This window comes from Papio anubis, chromosome X (assembly GCF_008728515.1).
Source record: "Papio anubis isolate 15944 chromosome X, Panubis1.0, whole genome shotgun sequence".
NCBI lineage: Eukaryota > Metazoa > Chordata > Mammalia > Primates > Cercopithecidae > Papio > Papio anubis.
In genome coordinates this window covers 14913846-14933895 of record NC_044996.1, presented here as the reverse complement: position 1 = coordinate 14933895, position 20050 = coordinate 14913846, and the positions used below count along the sequence as shown (strand labels likewise).

Genomic DNA, 20050 nt, shown 5'->3' with positions numbered 1-20050 from the left:
ATAACATATTCCTTATGTAATACATGTTCAGAAAACAACAGAAGGCAAAACATCTATAGCTGCTTTACGTAATCCAAGGCTTTCTCTAGGAATCACAGGTTCTTGGATAGCTTAAAGATTAATGTTTTTCTATAAAACTAACCTGAGAGCCTGCAAAGTTGGGAGATTTCATCTGATAAAATATTAAACTATAACATTTTAGGATTATGAAACATTTTATACATTGATAAAAAGAAAAAATTCAAAATACTCTTTTTAATGTTATCACATCTCCAACAGGATGTACCAAAAGCATTTCAAAATGAAGATAACAATAAGAAAGCTAGTAAAGCAAAGACATACACATTTGCTATCGTCAAAACCAAGAGATCCTTTTACTTTGTATATACATCTCTAATCTCTATAAATCTAATATATAAGGGTAATTTATTAACAGCAAATATAAACCACATTATAACGAAAACTTGGGAAACAAACCTGTTGCGAGAATCCACAGAAGAACTGGTACAAAAACTGTGGCAAAATGAAACAAAGGTTCTGAAAAAAAAAATGAAGACAAGGATTAACATTTTCACTTAATCAACTTGCTAAACTAAAATGGGAAACTATATTCCAAATAGTTTATAATTATTCCTAAATCCTTCTAATGCCAGAATGCAATAAACCTCTATTCCACAGACATAAGGAAACAACCAAAAAAATGATTAATTCATATTAAGGCCAACTTTTGCCCTATCAAGGCAGAAGAGGATCTTATTTACTTAATGAGAATCTGTTGCTATCCTTCTTCCAGGAAATAAATGAGCTCATCCAATATGAACACCTAATGACACTGTATCTTTAACACCAATTAGATTTGCAAACCATATAGTAGACTGACAATGCTGCAAGTGTACATTTAAAGTCAATTAATGCCAACAAATAGTTGGGAAATTATTATAGATTATGTTGACACTAACAATATCAACTAATGCTTTAATGCCTTTATTACTATCTCATCAAACAATCAACATATCATTATTGAGCATCTACTACACACAAAGATGGCACACAGATGATACCAAAAAAAGAGTCAACTTCTTTTTCCTAAGTCAGGGACCCCCTCCCCTCCCCCGAGGATGCACAGCAGGAGGTGAGCGGCAGGCAAGTGAGCATTAGGGCCTGAGATCCCTGGTGCCAAAAAGGTTGGGGACCACTGTCCTAAGGGACGTATTGTTTAATTTTAGAAATACTAAAAAGACAAGCAGAAAAGAAACACAAGCTGGGAAGTCATAAGGTAGTAAAAGTTACTAAGTGTGATTATAAAATACTGAAATTAATGTCTTTAAGCAAAACTACCAGGACTAGAATTTTCAAATAACTGCTATTCTTCAAAGCAGGCTGTGAGCTTCTTTGCTGTTACTTGTTCATGATGTCTCTGAACTTCTCTTCGAGAAGCCCCTTCAACAGCCCACTTTCCAGTCATGCCAGAAAACTAGTCTCCTCCCTTCTGTCAGCTAATTCTCCAGAATTAGCTCTAGGAGACTTGAGACTCTTTTTAAAAATCAAATGCAACCCCAAAGGATGAACATCTACCATAGCTGAGGATATTTAAATCAATGTACTACTGACTCTGGAGGATGTTTCTAAAGAAATGAGCTCAACATGTTTTGAATCACCCCTGCAGCATGAGTCAGAGCTCCCAAGGTCATCACCTGGAAAAGCAACACTCATTTGTACATTATCAGTTCTGGTACAATGCAAAATATAGTCCATAGTATTTCTAGAGTCACAGTTTATGAAAAAAATAAGTGTTCTGAGGTTGAAGCAGGTAGAGCTCAGTGGGGGATCACAAGGTTGCTTCATGATAAGGGAGAGTGGGTATCTACCTCACCCACCAGAATCTAATTTTCATGAGAACAGGGACACTGCCTGTCTTACACCATGGTGTATCCTCAAGCACCTAAAACAGGCCTTGGCACATGGTAACACGTTTAAAATATATTTGTTGACTGATTGAATAAAGAAGTTAGAACTTGAACTATGAATAAAGATGAACAGGACATGTTGATGGCAGGAACCAAGGCAAGAATGTATATATTTTAAACTTATATGGTAAGACAGGGTCACATTGTGGGGTGCATTAAAAGCCAGACTAAAGCTGAGTCAATGGAGAGTAAAGTTTCTAAGGGACAAGTTGAAAAGTGGCATTCTTTAAACACTAATCTAGCTGAATTATATAAGGAGGATTAAATGGAGAAACAGAAGGTAGGAAGACCTGTCACTGAAGTACTCCAGGAGTGGGCAATAACAATTTGAAGACGATGGCGAGAGGACAGAAAGACCTCTTAGCTCAGCCAAATAGAGTTGAAAATTTTAGAAATCCTCTTGGCACAAAAGATAGTAATAAAAAAGAAATACTGCTGAGTCAGTAACCAAGATGATAATGAGCCTAGAGACACTAACGAAGACAGAGAATATAATCTACATAAATAACCACTGGTCAACATTTGCCATTTTAAAGCTTGTTTTGTTCTCCTTAACAGAGCATTCCTTCCATCTGGTGGCAGTTGCTTAAACTGCAGGCCAAAACTCGAAAGAGGCAAAATAAGCCTCTGGAATAGGTTCAGATTACTAGGCAGATCTGAATGACAAATCTTCAAGGGATCTCCTGCTAGGTGGAGGTCAAGAGAGAATAACTCTTTATTTCCATAAGCTACTGTTACTGGGTGCAAGGCCCAAAAGACCCTAACTGTGACACATAAAAAGTCCCAGATTTGGAGTAAATGAGTCTATGGTGGAACATCGCCTCCTGGATGGAAAGCCAAAGGCAAGTTATATCATCTCTCTGAGCTCTACTTTCCATGTATCTTAAATGGAGATAATACTACTTGTCTCATAGGATGTTTGTGAGGATTACATTTTTTAAAAAGTGATTTTGTGAACTCACAAAATACCTTACACATATTGGGTTACCATCATCATCATGATCTTCCTCCTCCACAGTGTTTGGCCTGGCTACCAGCAAATACCGGCTAGCAGGGTCTTAGAATAATTTGTGAAACTGGGTTCATAGTTTTATAAATAAATACTTTCTTTAAATATAAAGTTAGTAAGAAAGACCTAGAGTTGACTATAGACAACTGACACACAAAATCAGGTGCTGAGCTTTAACTCTTATAAAATATAGGGTATGAAATTCAAATATGACTACTTGAATCATATGCTAAATACTATATGATTCGAGTAGTTGGAAGATGCACTAAATACTCTATCTACAAACTAGAATCTAAGAAATTTAGTAAATTCTATTCCCTGGTAGACAATAACAGGTATGCAGACTCAGTCTAATGTATACACTAATGCTTCGTGATAAAAGGAAACCAAGGTATTGTTGAGGAAACTACTTCAGTGTCCAATATTGGGGATTTGCGATGTTGCACAATTATGTTTTGGAAGAATATTAAGTTGGGTGAGAAAAATGTTCACAATATAAATTAAGTGAAAAAGGCAAAGTGCAAAGCAATATGTATTATACCAATAGGTACAAGGTTTCTTTTGGGAATGATAGAAAAGTTTTAGAATTAGACGATGATGGTTGCACATCATAGTGAACACACTATAGTCATTGAATTATAAACTTTAAAATGGTGAATTTTAGGCCAAGTGTGGTGGCTCAAGCCTGTAATCCCAGCACTTTGAGAGGCTGAGGGGGGCAGATCACTTGAGGTCAGGAGTTCAAGGCCAGCCTGGCCAACATGGTGAAACCTTGTCTCTATTAAAAACACAAAAATCAGCCAAGTGTGGTGGCAAGGGCTTGTAATCCCAGCTACTCGGGAAGCTGAGGCATGAGCATCATTTGAACCCAGGACACAGAGGCTACAGTGAGCCAAGATCACACCACTGCACTCCAGCCTGGGCAACAGAGAGACACTCTGTCTTTAAGAAAATGTTTCTTTAAAAAAGGTGAATTTTGTTAAATTATGTCTCAAAAAAATTTTAAAAACCCGTATGTAGTGTATAGTGTATAAAAGTACAAAAAAATACATATATACATTAATTTGTACAGACAAAAGACCAGCAAGGTCACATATCAAAATGTTACCAGTAGTTCTCTTGGTTGGCATGCTTATAGACAATTTATAAATGACTGCAAAAATTTCATTTTAGAAAATTTTTATTTTTGTAGAGACAAGGTCTCTCATTATTGCCCAGGCTGGTCTCAAAATCCTGACCTCAAGTGATCCTCCCACCTTGGCCTCCCAAAGCACTAGGATTACAGGAATGAGCCACTAGCAAGCCAAAATGTTCTATTTTTTGACTGGTGTGATGGTTACATGGATGGATACAACTGGCAAAACTCATGGAACTGTACACTTTTGATGAATACACTTTATTGTATTTAATTTATATTTCAATAAAGAGGGCTTAAAAAATTCCTATCAAATATTTTGCATCAAAAGGAATCTCTGTTTTCTGATTCATCCAATAGACAACCTCTGCTTTGTTGACTGCAAATTTCAGTATGAGATAGCAAAAGCAGCATTAAAAAAAAGGAAGAACACCACCACCATGACCAAGCTGAGTTAATGCTGGATTAAAAAGAAATTAAATTACATATATTTTATCACATACCTTATAGAAGAAGTACTGTACAAGGTGTGCTATTCTCACATAATATAGATGTCCATGAGCCAATAGCAGTTTCTTTAAGTGTTTAAACTTTGGAACAGAATAATCGCTATTCCTAGCTGCTTGGCGACCTTCTTTGCCTTTAATACCTAAAAGAGAGTATCTCTATACAGTGAGCATTTTCTAGAATAAATGACTCCCTGATTTATTTTCATAGTTTCAACTTGGTTAAATGTTATAGTTCAATTCTATCATTTAGTTTTCCTTTTTTAAAAACCAAAAGAGCTTTCTTTAACAGTGACACTGAGACTTACCAAATAATTTAAGTTTAACTGGTAACTCCCTATTTGTAACACAGCATACAACAATTAAATAGAATCATTATTTCAATCATTACAAGGCAAAAATTATCTGAAGGAAAAAAATTCAACTTAAAAATTATTAAGTCACTCAGTAAGGGCTAAATTGTGTATGACCCTAGACTAGGTGCTATATTAAGGCAACTCAGAAACCTGGGGTTTGTGGTCTAGGGGCTCAATGAGAAGACGGTGAAATTCTTTCATGAATGAAACCCTGACTAGCAGCGCAAGGGTTCTATGAGCTCGAGCAGCTTTAGGCCATTTGACACTTGGATAACCAATGAGTAGAACTTAAAAGTTGCACAATAAATAGGAATACTTCCAAATGAAAAGAACAATTTGGGAATCTAAACTGCAGTACAATAATTCCCAAGATACGAATTCCATATCTGGTCCCACCACCCTGCCAAAACAAACAAACTAGCTAACTAACTTGCTGGGGAGTTAGCTGTGCTGCCTAATAGCAATCAGAGAAGGAAAAAGTGATACAGGTGGTGGAAAAGCTGTTGTTGCATGTCAATATATAAATTCAACACTACAGCCCAAACCACCCATTAATACTGCCATGTTAAAAACAGCCAATCAATTATCATTTCTTAGCCCCAAACAGTTGAGGTCTCAAAAGATATAGGACAGCAACATAAGTAGGCAGTCTGGCCAGGGGCAGAAAATCAATAAAAGTTTCACGCATGCTGTCAAAGTAAGAGCTAAACAATCAATTGTGCTGCCAGTAGCTTTGGGAAATTCACTCTACTTGGCTAATTGAAAAACATCCTTTAACTTTGTTACATTGCTACATTTCTACCACAGGGCAGGACCTTGGGATGGACATGTTGCATGATCAGATGAGGCATTCATTTAATTAACAATTTTAATTCCAAAATTCAAATTCAAGATGAGCAACCAAAACAGCCACTCTAGAATGTAAGACCACACTACCTAAAAGCAATACTGATACTTTTTACAGCTGCCATCTCATTAGATGTATCTTACCTATTCCCACATGGGATTCCAAGATCATACTAACATCATTGGCACCATCACCTATCGACAGAGTTATTGGGCTGCCTTTTAAATTCTTCACCATTCTGACAATCTAAATATTAAATACAAAAGAGGTATAAAAAAGGTCAAAGAAGAATGTAAGATTGGACTACTTTAGGGGTTTATGCCTCATTCACAATTGTAAATAGCGGCCTTGCAAACAGAAAGGTAGTTTGTGCATATACAGTCATCCCTCAGTATCCTTGGAGGATTGGTTCCAGGACCCTCGTAGATACCAAAATCCTCCTGCATACTTTAAATCTTCTCTAGGTTACTTTTAATACCTAACTACAATGTAAATGCTATGTAAATAGCTGTCATACTGTATTGTTTTAAAATCTGTATTATTTTTATTGGTATACTGTTCATTGTTTTAGTTTTATTCTAATGTTTTCAATCCACAGTTGTTTGGATCTGTGGATGCAGGACCCATGGATACGGAGGGCCAACTGTAGTATGTATAATAGTGTCAAATTCACAGATGCAGAACAACACAGCCATTCAAAATGTAACACCAGCACCCACTTGTCCTAGTTCTGTGATATATGAACTATCAAAAACTTTGCCTCTCATGCATATTAGAGGTCAATACATTTCCTTCTTTTGTCATTGCATCATGTGTTCTTTCAGATCAGATGTTGAATGTGTAACAGTAGAAGCCAGAAAGCTGATTTGGGGTAACACACATAGGGCCACCAGAACCAAGTAGGAAGTCAGTGAACAATGTTTTTGGTTACTTGCTACTCTCTCCTCCCTGCTGACACTCTCACCTTCCCTAGAAGCACATCAACACTTATTCCAACTTACCTAATGTTAAATTCTTGCACCTATCTGGCTGCCAACTAAACTTTAATAAATCTCTCACTGCTCAATATGGTCTGACCTCTCCTATGAGTAGCTGTATTTTAAAAGAGGTGTACTAACGGGGTTGACATTTGCAGAAAGATGCCCAAGATATGTGTACAAAGCCTGTCACTATTCCCTGAGTGTTTCTTCAAGATGTATAAATGATACTGTGTAGTTCAGGGACATGTTCATAACAGGTACTGAATAAAATGTTCATCCCTGGTATTAAAATATTTCTGCCTTGGGGTTCTCCAAAAACCTCCTGGCAGAGTTACTTGTGGAAAGTATATTGGGTAATCAGCTGCCCTCCTACCCTATGTTTTAGATAATCACTGTTTGATGTGGTAAGCCACAAAACCCCTTGGAATCTAGCAGTTTAAAAAAAATAATTTAGTAACTAAATAATGCTTTGCAAAAATACTGTCCTCACAATTGTTCTGACCAGTTAACATAAATAAAATCCATTTTCAACATAACTGGAGTGATTAAAAATAATTCATGAGACTAAGGCACCCTGCGGTTATTTCTTTAAATAGAATTCAATCAGGTTTTAGTTGTATTAAATAGTACAAAAAACCCCACATCGAATTCCACTTCACACAAAAATGATGTGACTATGAGATGCCAACTTCCCCCAATCCTTCCCCTCAACTTGGTTCTTCTTAAAAACTTTATAGAAGACTGTCAGAAATAACCTGTAAGTGAAAGAATAAAAGACAAAATTAAAGAACCCAAACTAAATTTGTTTTTACTAGGCTACAATAATGGTTAACTAAGTGCACCTGTTACACTGTGTGCAGTAACAATTTGCACCTCAAGGAAAAAATACGCAGCCAGGGAAGGTTTAGGGAAGGCAATAAAATTATCAAGGGTGACAGCTTCTGCATGAAAATATAGACTACAAAGAGTAAAACTCATCACAGTAGAAAGATAAAAGGATATACAATCATGGACCATAAAATCATGAAGGGATTTAGATTCGTAAACATAGACTTTTTCACTCAGCCCTAGGTCAACTGGATTAAGACCTCTTCAATCTCTAGGATAGCTTCATTAAAAAAAAAAAAAATTTACCAAAATACTATTTATTCATCAACTATAATAGCTTGCTTTATATTGTATACAGGAATGTGCTAAGAGCCAAAACAGATATAAGGTTTCATTACACACCTTAAAAAGCATATAAATGAAGTAGTAGAGTTAGGTCATGAGTACAAGAATATTAGATAAGCAGATGAACAATACAAAGTAACAAAATGTAGCATCTGTGCAGGAATGCATGATATTGTCATTCACATAAGAAGGCCTAGGATGCCAGAGAAGGGAGAAGACACCACATGACAGAGTGATCAGGAATTTTACAGAAGGAAGAGTGATTTGATGTAAATCATGAAATATTAGTATGACTCGCATAGATGACAAAGAAAGAAAGGAGTATTCCAGAGAATCGGACTAGCATATCTAAGAGCACATAGCCAGATAAATACAGTACATGCTGAGAGAATAGGTCTGGCTTGCCCAGATCAACTGGAATTTTCATATAGGGAACACGGACAGAAATATCTGGAGCTAGTTCAACAGGGAGTGATATGAAAGTGACAGCAGGATGTAGGAAGAACTGGAGGAAAGCAAGACTGTGGGTGAAGAGAGAAGTTAGGTGGCTAGTTCCAGGAGTTCAGTGAGCTATTGAAAGGCCTGGCCCTGAAAGGTAATGAAAAGAAAGGAATAGACGGAAAAGACAATGTAACAAGAAACGGACAAAATTTAGTGACTAAGACTACAATGGAAGAGTAATGTATGTGGTATGTGGGAAGGCAACACAGGTTCCAAGGTTTTGAATCTAGAAATCTGGAAGTACACTGAGGTCAGTCATAGAAAAAGAAGATGCCAGGGAAAATGATGGTTGGACTCTAGAGAAGTCAGATTTGGGGTGATAATGCCACACCCAAGAATACATGTTTGGGAAACAGGTGAAGAAGTAAAGTAGATCACCAAATACTTGGATTGGAGGTAGTAACTTGAATATCACCTACATGAACATGACAGCTAAGTATGTAATATCCTGCAAAAAATAACTATAGTGACGGAAATAAAACAGAATGAGGACTAAACCACAAGTGGTGGCATAATTAAGATGGAAGTAGCAGCATGGGGTCAGGAACCTGCCTGGCAGTGAAGCACTCAGAACCCAGGTGAGTAATTTGAACAGCATACACTGAACGTAAGGGAAAAAAAAGAGGTCGCTGTTGCAGGAAAGCCTCTGACTAAGGGGACGGATACTTTTGAATAGTGTATTCTGGTTGGATCTGATTCCCAACCTGGGGCCAAGAGAGGTTTTCAAGATTGAAGAAAAGAAAGAAGAGCCTCTGATTGCAGTGGGGACTGAGAGCTAGAAGGCAGACAGAAGAAATGTCCCAAATATGATGGGCGCTGTGTGTGTGTGTGTGTGTGTGTGTGTGTGTCCGCGTGCAGTATGTAAAAGAAAAGCCACAGACACTTAGAGCAACCGGTTAAAGAATCTGATGAAGCAAGACTAACACATATGAAAGAATATCCTATAGCATATATGGAAATGAAAAAGTAGGTAACCGAGACTCTAAGTTTCCTTGTACCTAGTGAATACAAAGAAGCAAGATGAGGCAGATCAATTTGGACTGGAGGAGCTGGAAAAGAAAGCATGTAGGAGGCGGCCCTTCAGCTAGGTTTCATTATGAGTAAAATTTTTGTTAGGCCAGGGGAATTCAGAGAGAATGCCAGTTGAGGAAATGATGTGACAAAAGTTTTGAAAGTTGCCCTGAGTATGACATATGGAAGACCACGGAAGAACAACCAACAGGAGTGGAGAATGTACGCCAGAGAAAGGAGTGACAGTGGACACAAAGTACAAAATATGTAGAGCCATGTCAAGGGACAACAGTGGGGAGCCCCAGGCGCCACACTCAGTCAACTGCCCTTCATCCTAAGGGACTATGAAACTACTGAAAGTGTCCGAAAAAGAATATATGATAGGAAGAGTTATGTTTTAACAAGATTAATTTGGGAGTGTGGAGAGATTAAAAATGGATGGGTGAAAGCAAGGAAGCCAGTGAGGAGACTAAATCAAATAGTCTATGTGTAAAGTCATAAGGGCTTGGACTAGTTGGGCAGTAAAAGGTTTTGAAAGATGGCATCAAAATGAGAGCTATGACAAAAGGTAGGACCAACAGAACATGGTGACTATATATAGAGGGAGATGAGAAGGATCAAAAGTAGTTTTGAGACATAGGGAGCAAGAGAAAAATGGCACCGGTAACAAGAACAATATAAAAGAAAAACCACACTGGTCTGAGGAAGAAAATTTTAAGATCTAATAAAAAGTCACTACGTTGACAAGTAAAATGTTAGGACCATGGACCATCACAGAGACCATGAAAGGATAATTTTAAGGAGGATATAATTGATGGTATCAAGAACAAAGGAGAAATGAGAAAGAGAATGGAAGACTACACAAGGGATGGGCCAGGTCTACCTGCAGGCAAGCCAAGGGAGTAAGAAGAACAGAAAGAACACACAGAGCTAATGTCATAAGGGATCTAGGAGCAGTGGCAGCAGGCAAAAAGCACTCATCAGAGAAAAAAGTCTGGAAGGTGAGGAACTGGATAGCCAGATTGAGGGGACAACAAGGTGCAGCATAAGTTTAATTTAAAATGGGAAAAGATTTCTGAGTCTGACTACAAAAAGAAAGAAGCCTTGGAGGAAGAAATTAGATGGTAATAATGGCCCTTTGAAGAAGAAATAATTTTTTAAAAAATAAACATTTCCACATATGTGTACAGAAGTATCCAGAATGGAACGTTAACTAATGTTCACAGTTACCTGGGCTTTCTGTAACGGTGCCATCCGACAGCAGAGTACTGCAGTACACTTCATACATATTTGTAGGAAAATGCTTTTGTAATTGTTTGAACTAGAGTCTTGACTGGAATTTAGTATGAGTGACAATGTGGAGCCATCTATGATTAATCCATATTCCTGATGTTCTGTCCATGCTCTGAAAAAGAAAAACAATGCTGTGTTTGAATTTATTATAGATTTCTATTTAGGATCCAGATTTTTTTTTTAACAACAAAGGGGGTGGTCCCAGGTAAGGGGAGTCATCAATCTGGTTCCTCAACCTGTTCACTCTAAAGAAGCAACTGCCTCTAATAATGGCACAACAGTGATTTGCAATCATATCTTTGAGACCCGAGTTGCACATATAGATGACTACAAGTTCTAAAAGGTCAACTTGGTGAGGCCACATTTCCCAGTTATTTAATCAAACAATTGTCTAAGTGTTGCTGTAAAGGTACTTTGTAGATGTGATAAAAATCCACAAGCAGTTGATTTCAAGCAAGAGAGATCATCCTAGATAACTAGAGTGGGCCTTATTCAGTCACTTAAAAGGTTTTAAGAGCAAAGCTGAGACTTCCTGATGCAGTAGCCTTAGCTACTTCCTGAGACTTCCTAAGGCAATAGCCTTAGCTCATGCCTGAGAGTCCCAGCCCTTCCTAAGAGCCTATCCCATAAACCTAGACCTGCCCAGCTAGATAATACAGTTAGTTGCCCAAGCCAAGTCCTAACAATAAATCTCTCAATATATTCTTTTACTGGCTCTATTTTTCTGGTTGAACTTTGACTAATACAAACTTTTTTTTTGATGTTTAGAAAATAAAGAGATTAAGCAGCCTGCCTCTGTTTAAGAAACATATAGTGAGTATTTGGAATTAAAATCAATTAGTTAAACTCTGCTATGAAGACAAACCATCAATTAGTCTGATACTCCCTAACAATACAGGGAAAAGACAAATGGCTTTGGGGCAAACATATATATATATATATGGTTTTTTTTTCTCTTTAAATGTATCATTTTACATACTAGCTTAGTGGTTCTCTAGCCATCCCATTCGAATCATCTGGGTGGCTTTAAAAATTGCCCATGCCTGGGGCCTATCCCCAGACCAATTAAATCAGAGTACCTTGGCCAGGGCTTGGTTATATATATATATATATATATATATATATAGTAAAAGCTTCCTAGGTGGTTCTCATGTGTAGCCAGGACTAAGAGGTGTTAGGTGTCAGGAAAGACAAATGTGTAACAGGTGCCAAGTATTTAAGAAAAATATAGTGTAAAACTAACAACTGAGAAAATTCTGCCAATTAACCTTTATTTTTCAATTAGGAAACAAACGAGTGGTTATTCAAGTTTTGCTCTGGGGAATCTTGGATGCCATTTGACAACCACTGCAGTGGAAGCGTTCGACAAAGCAGGATCTCAGAAATTGTTATCTAATTTAATGCTACTCAAAGTTTAATGTGCAAAGGAATCACCTGGGAATCTTGTTAAACTGCAAATTCGGATTCGTTAGGTGTGATGTGAGATTTTGCATTTCTAAAAAGCTGCCCAGTGACAATGGAGTTGCCATTCTATAGACGAAGCTTTGAGTAGTGAGGGCCTAATATACCTCATCATTCCTTTATTCCATATTTCTTCAGTGTATACTGCTAATACCGTAACATTTTATACTTACCCATATTTTGCTGTATAATTTTATTCACTAAATAAAGAGACATCAATGATGTGTTCTCTTTCTTTGCCCCCCTACTCATATATTAATAGCTTACCTACGGGGCTGAAAACAGCAACTCAATAACCAATGAAGAAATAACTTGCGAACACCAACTATAAGCACACTATATAGAGAAATACAAAGAATTATGGACTAATCTTTTTATGGAGAATAGAACATCTCCTTAGACTGATAGAAGCATACGTGAGAGAACTACCCAACCAAACAAGATAATCCATGGCTAATGCCCAGTTACTGAGACACATCCACACAGGAGAGAATAGTGGATTCTTTGTGAGGTGCGGTATCTAAAGTAGGACTTGAAAAACAGAGACAAAAGAGGTGAAGTAATAGAATGTTATGTTGGGGTGCACTGGAAAAGCACATTGAAAAGGTCACTTAAAGCCTTTGGTGTGGCCTGAATCTGTGGGTAATGGAGAACCACCAAAGTTTTCAGAGCGGAACTGTGACATGGACAGTGCTTCATTTAAAGATCATTCATCTGGCAGAGGGGCTTAAGGGATTTCATGCATGAGGTACTAGGCCTCTGATGTGGGGGGGGGGCACTAGAGGTGAGAATGGGAGTATGAATATGGCTTGGGGTCTGATTTGAAGGGGAAAGGGCAAAGGAGCAGAAGCTGGCAAAGGTGACTGAGTCTGAACTCTGTGTAAGTAAGTAAAGACTGTGCCCAACTCAGGAAGACGGGCTGATCTGAGACAGTGATAGTACATTAAGTTTTCCATAAGCCCTGGCTTTTACAAAAGTGTCCTCAGGGCTGCTGAATGGTGCTATAGACTGAATTGTGTTCCCCTGCAAATTCATGTTGAAGCACTACCCTTCAATGTGATTGTATTTGAAGATAGCACCTTTAGAGGGTGAGGCCCTAATGATGGGATTTGTGTCTGTTATAAACTGAATTGTGTTCTCCCAAGATTTATCTGTTGAAGCTCTTAACTCCCAGTGTTGTGGTATTAGGAGGTGGGGACCTTGAGAGGTAACTGACTGATAAGGTTTGGCTGTGTCCCCACCCAAATCTCAACTTGAATTGTATCTCCCAGAACTCCCATGTGTTTTGGGAGGGACCCAGGGGGAGGTAACTGAATCATAGGGGCCGGTCTTTCCTGTGCTACTCTCGTGAGAGTGAGTGAAGTCTCATGAGATCTGATGGGTTTACTGGGTTTCCGCTTTTGCTTCTTCCTCATTTTTCTCTTACCGTAGCCATGTAAGAAGTGCCTTTTGCCTCTTGCCTTGATTCTGAGGCCTCAGCCATGTGGAACTGTAAGTCCAATTAAATCTTTTTCTTCCCAGTCTTGGGTAAGTTTTTATCAGCAGCATGAAAACGAACTAATACAGTACATTGGTACCCGTAGAGTGGGGCGTTGCTGAGGAGATCCCAAAACTGTGGAAGTGACTTTGGAACTGGGTAACAGGCAGAGGCTGGAACAGTTTGGAGGGCTCATAGGAAGACAGGAAAATGTGGGAAAGTTTGGAACCTCCTAGACACTTGCTGAATGGCTTTGACAAAAATGCCGATAGTGATATGAAAAGTAAGGTTCAGGCTGAGGTGGTCTCAGATAGAGATGAGGAACTTGTTGGGAACTGGAGCAAAGGTGACTCTTGTTATGTTTTAGCAAAGAGGCTGGTGGCATTTTGTCCCTGCCCTAGAGATTTGTGGAACTTTGAACTTGAGAGAGATGATTTAGGGTATCTGGCAGAAGAAATTTCTAAGCAGCAAAGCATTCAAAAGGTAACCTAGGTGCTGTTAAAAGCATTCCATTTTAAAAGGGAAACATCATAAAAGTTCAGAAAATTTGCAGCCTGACGATGTGATAGAAAAGAAAAACCCATTTTCTGAGAAGAAATTGATGCCAGCTGCAGAAATTTGCATAACAAGCAAGAAGCCTAATGTTAATCCCCAAGACCATGGGGAAAATGTCTCCAGGCCATGCCAGAGACCTTCACAGCAGTCCCTCCCAACACAGGCCGGGAGGCCCAGGAAGAAAGGGGGTTTCATGGGCCAGGCCCAGTGTCCCCGTGCTGTGTGTAGCCTAGGGATTTGGTGCCCTGTGTCCCAGCTGCTCTAGCCGTGGCTGAAAGGGGCCAATGTAGAGCTTAGGCTGTGGTTTCAGAGGGTGGAAACCCCAAGCCTTGGCAGCTTCCACGTGGCGTTGAGTCTACGGGTGCACAAAGTCAAGAACTGAGGTTTGGGAACCTCCACCTAGCTTTCAGAAGGTGTATGTATAAACACCTGGATGCCCAGGCAAAAGTTTCCTGCAGGGATGGGGCCCCTGTGGAGAACTTCTGCTTGGGCAGTGCAGAAGGGAAATGTGGGGTCGGAGCCTCCACACAGAGTCCCTACTGGGGCACTGACTAGTAGAGCTATGAGAAGAGGGCCACCATCCTCCAGACGCCAGAATGGTAGATCCACTGACAACTTGCACGGTGCACCTGGAAAAGCTGCAGACACTCAATGCCAGCCCGTGAAAGCAGCCAGGAGGGAGGCTATACCCTGCAAGGCCACAGGGGTGGAGCTGCCCAAGACCATGGGAACCCACCTATTGCAATAGCACGACCTGGATGTGAGACATGGAGTCAAAGTATATCATTTCGGAGCTTTAAGATTTGACTGCCCTGCTGGATTTCAGACTTGCATGGGCCCTCTAACCCCTTTGTTTTGGCCAATTTCTCCCATTTGGAACAGCTGTATTTACCCAATACCTGTACCCCCATTGTATCTAGGAAGTAACTAGCTTACTTTTGATTTTATACAGGCTCATAGGTGGAAGAGACTTGCCTTGTCTCAGATGAGACTTTGGACTGTAGACTTTTGGGTTAATGCTGAAAGACTTTGGGGGGCTATTGGGAAGGCATGGTTGGTTTTGAAATGTGAGGACATGAGATTTGGAGGGGCCAGGGGTAGAATGATATGGTTTGGTCATGTCCCCACCCAAATCTCAACTTGAACTGTATCTCCCAGAATTCCCATTGTGTTGTCGGAGGGACCCAGGGGGAGGTAATTGAATCATGGGGGCTGGTCTTTCCTGTGCTGTTCTCGTTATAGGGAATTAACTCTCATGAGATCTGATGGGTTTATCAGGGGTTTCTGTTTTTGCTTCTTCCTCATTTTTCTCTTGCCACTGCCATGTGAGAAGTGCTTTTTGCCTCCTACCATGATTCTTGGGCCTCCCCAACCATGCAGAACTCTAGGTCCAATTAAACCTCTTTTTGTTCCCAGTTTCGGGTATGTCTTTATCAGCAGTGTGAAAACAGACGAATACACTGACTTTAGATGAGTCAATGAAGGTGGGGACTCCATGATGGGATTACTGCCCTTATAAGAGGAAGAGACAGCAGAGCTCTCTCTGCCATGTGAGGACACAGGGAAACGGCGGCCATCTCTAAGCCAGAAGAGAGCCCTCACAAGAACCCAACCATGCTGGCACTCCAATCACAGAACTTTAGCCTCCAAAACTGAAAAATAAATTTCTACTGTTTAATCCACCCAATCTATGGTATTTTGTTATGGTAGCTCAAGCAGACTAAGACAAAAGGAGAAGTAAAATGCACATACTTTGGACTGTCTTTATAAGTACCATTTGGCTAAAGGAAAATGTTTCTCATAGGCAATTAATAAAAACCTATTTATTCTCATTGATGCCCAAGTACTAGAACAACAACAGCTGCTTTAGAATTGGCCATAGCCTCATGAATGCAGGCTATTCATTTTTAAAACTTGCTTAAACATTAGAGATGAGGATACAGATATAGCATAGTTGTTATAAGCATGGGATCTGAAATTGGATAGACTTTCTGAACTCCTTCTTAGCTGTGTGATCTCTATCTGTAAAATGAAGAAAATACGGTTGCCTAACTGGGTTGTTAATGATGATTAAATGACAATTATCATACAATGCCCTTAACACTGTTCCTGGAACATAAAGTATGCTTAAGAAATTGAAAATAATATTGCTTAGGGATATTTCAAGTTAGTACAGACACATCCAGTGGCATTCCAAAAAAGGAAATCAATTTGCTTATGGCCAAGGTAAATTCAAGTAACTGGTTTAGACAAGGCTCACCCTTGGTCAATGGGAAGTATAGAAAATATATCTCTGGGCATTGAATTATTGTTTATCAGTGGCTTTCCCTGACACCTTCATGTTCCACAAGTTCTTCCTAGTTGAAAGCAGAGTCAAAGCAGCCATGTCCTCTAAATAAAGTGGCCACATTAACAAGTATTTGATTCCATTTGGAGCTCTGGGGTATAAAAATGCACAGAAAATGGCTCCAGAACCTCAAAATGCATGAAAATTGTCATAGAGATTGATTTTATTACATTCAGTTTAAGAGACTGTGAAAGGAGTATTTTTTTTCTTAACATGGACCAGGCCAGAATATCAACACTGAATACCTAGACTCTAAATATTTAAAAATTGAGCTATTTTTCTAAACCTTCCGAAATGTGCAGTTTTCTTTTAAGTTAAAAGAAAAGGTGGAAAGTGCCAAATAATCTCAGATGGGCCATTAGTCAAGTCCTCAGGGACAATTTTAACTTATAATGATAAAACACCTGCAAACAGAAAATCATAAATTACAGAAAATGAAGCCTTTTGTATACGCAGCTGTGATTTACATCTGCACCAATGTCTAAATATAAGAAACTGATGTACTTTCTTACTTTTTAAGGCTTCTAGTACTTTTAGGAAATTCATGCAGCAATTTCTTACGATATTCTATCAATAATTCATGTAATCGATCTTCTTTCCTTTCACTTTCTTCAATGGTTTTTGTGGTTAGTTCTAAGAGCTCGGTGTTGGTTTGGAAAAGGCGGCAGGCATAGCATGTGGATTTAGCTGTCTCCATCTTGTCCCCAGTGAGCACCCAGACTTTCAGGCCTGCTGCATGCAGAGCTTCAATGGTCTCTGCAGCTTGATCTTGTAGCCTGGGAACACAAAAGAAACCTTGTGATCTTCTAAAATTCCTGACAAAGATTCTACAGGAAGGCTTGTTAAAGAGAATATTTTTATAATTCGCAGCAATTCTAGAGTCCTGACATCTTATCACGGTTGACTTTCATATACATCCCCTACTCATTCTGAGTGCTGTCTCTGGCATAGTTTTACTTATTAAAGCAAATTTCAGACAATGAGGTTCTGAAGTTTGTGACACCTTGAGGTAACTGGTATCCAGTGGCAGAATTGAGTATCATCATTCTAAGCTAAAATGTTCTGAAACATTTGTACTCAATGTCACTTTAGCATATTTCATTTTATGTTCTATCTTACCATACCAATTAACATCACTTAACATCATTCAAAGTATAAAGGTCCAAACATTCTAATCAGACGATGAAGGAAATTAGTGAATCCCTATCCTTGAGGAACTTTAAGAACAGGAACATGGGTTTTCAAGATGGCTGACTAGGGACATCAGATGCCAGTTGTCCTCATAAAAAAGATCAAAGTTACTGGTGAATGGACATTTTCTGAACTGAAAACTGCAGGAAGAGAGCCAGGACCTATTGGAGAGCCCACAAGAGAAAGCTGGGATACAGAAAAGGAAAGTAGCGAGAGTCTGGCAGAGACTGTCCCCCGAGGAACTCAAAGCCCCATGTAAAGAGTAGGTGGAAATGCTTCTCTGCTTCCTCACCCTGTGACAATGTCCTGACCATCAAACTGCTGGGGAACCCTTCCCTCCTTACCTAGGGCAACGCCATCAGTGGCGATATAGGAGCTTCCCAGGGACAGAGATCCGGGTGGCCAGCTCATGCAGGCATGTCAGTACTCCCCTCAGACCCAAACTTAGAGGGCAGGAACCATTCTGTTTGTGCTGCTGTGGTGGGCCAATACCATACCTAGGGGAATCTCTGCCCTTGAGTTATCATACCATCAGATCCCCTGCAAATATACTCCAATCTGCTCTGACTTTGGCAAGCTCAGGGGGATCAGTGAGTCCCCAGGGAGCTATGGGATCCCTGGAGATCTATCCCTCAGCATGGAGTGTCCCTAAGGGGGAGGTAAGCACAGCCCGCTAAGGGCCCTCCTGGGACAAAGGAAATGTGGGCACAGTGACAATCACTGAAGGAGGTAGCACTGAGGGCCAGGAACAGTCATGGAGACATTTCCCACTGTGCCCACTCCTGTACACTGTTGTTGATGCGGCCAGCAGCAGTTCTTCCCAGTGGAGGGTAGCGCATATGTACCTGGAGAAACTTTTCACCTTTTTCACAGTGGTTCTACCCCTGCTGAAAATGAGCTCGTGCCAATTGGGCTTTCACAAAGGGTGGGACCCAACTCCAACTCCCTACACAGAGCAGCAGCATCCCAGCAACAGACAGGTAAGCTGCAGAGTTGCTGCTCTGAACTTGGGGTAAAGGCTTGGCCAAAGCCCATTTTGGTTGCAACCATCAGAGAGATGTATCCATGATCTGCAGCCACACTGTGACCAGGAACCAAAGGATACAGTCTATACGAACTGAAGATTGTGAGCATGACAGGGGCATAATGGAGAAGTGGATCATGTCCCTATCTGCACAGGATGAGGAGCTGGTGCACCCTTCCTCGTTCCTTCCCCCAAGATCTCGGCATACCCCAACCCGATCTCCAACCCCTGCCACCATCCTTCCCTCAGGATAGGCGCTTCCACTCATCATCAGCCTCCCAGAGGAAGAACTGACTCTTACTCTTAAGCTCCACCTACTGGACTGAAGCCTGAACTGCACCCCCAAATAAGTAACTTGCTGCCAGAAGGGTTTAGTGCTAAGCTTTCTGACACCTCCACACCCTTAGCCCTGAGGGAGGCAGTGTGTCGGCCCTTGCATCCAATACATCACTACGACAACATCTGAGAAAGCCATTGCACTGAAGCTATCCACAACCCAGGAAACCATATAGAGCCTTGCCCTGCCGAAAGCACCCAGAAACAAAGCCAAACAATCATATACAACATATACCACAGTCATATCCTCAAGGGAAAAAAGAACTAAAAAATAAAAAATGTCTTATCCAAACTACAGCAAATTCAAAAATAAGAAGCAACAGATCCCTCAGATGAGAAGGAATCAGTGTAAGAACTCTAGCGGTACAAAAAGCTGGGTGGTGTCTTGACACATCCAAAGGATTGTACTACCTCTGTAATAATACAGGTTAACCAGAATGAAAAGTCTGAAATGACAGATAAGGAATTCAAAATATGGCTTGCAAGGCAACTCAACTAGATCTAAGAGAAAGTTGAGGCCCAACACAAAGAAACCAGAAAAATGATTCAGGATATGAAAGATAAGGATAGCTATAATAAAACAAATCAATTAGAACGCCTGGAATTGAAAAACTCACTAAAGCAATTTCAAAATACAGCTGGAAGCCTTAACAATAGACTAGACCAAGCAGAAGAAAGAATTGCAGAGCTTGAAGAGCAGTCTTTCGAATTAACCCAGTCATATTAAAAAAAAAAAAAATTTAAACGTGAGTAAAGTCTTTGAGAAATATGGGATTATGTAAAGCAACAAAATCTATAACTTCTTGGCATTTCTGAGAGAGAAGAAGAAAAAAAGGCAACATGGAAAATATATTTGGGGAATAATTCAGGAAAATTTCTTG

At 39.7% G+C, this 20050-nt stretch overlaps 1 protein-coding gene across 23 annotated transcripts in view; it reads right to left on the bottom strand.

Annotated features, from left to right (window-relative positions):
- ATP11C (ATPase phospholipid transporting 11C) overlaps window positions 1–20050 on the bottom strand; it is a 208351-nt gene that overhangs the window by 30958 nt on the left and 157343 nt on the right. For 21 of the 23 annotated variants that reach the window (XR_004180585.1, XR_004180586.1, XR_004180587.1 and 18 more), the window contains 5 exons: window positions 17131–17394; window positions 10716–10890; window positions 5964–6066; window positions 4615–4760; window positions 478–537 (listed from right to left, as the gene is read on the bottom strand). Coding sequence is in view for 20 of the 23 variants with exons in the window: in XM_031660554.1 (XP_031516414.1) it covers window positions 478–537; window positions 4615–4760; window positions 5964–6066; window positions 10716–10890; window positions 17131–17394 (748 nt within the window). In the remaining 3 variants the exon portion in view is untranslated. The remainder of the gene's footprint in view (window positions 1–477; window positions 538–4614; window positions 4761–5963; window positions 6067–10715; window positions 10891–17130; window positions 17395–20050) is intronic. The other 2 variants (XM_031660565.1, XM_031660560.1) reach the window with 2 other exon arrangements.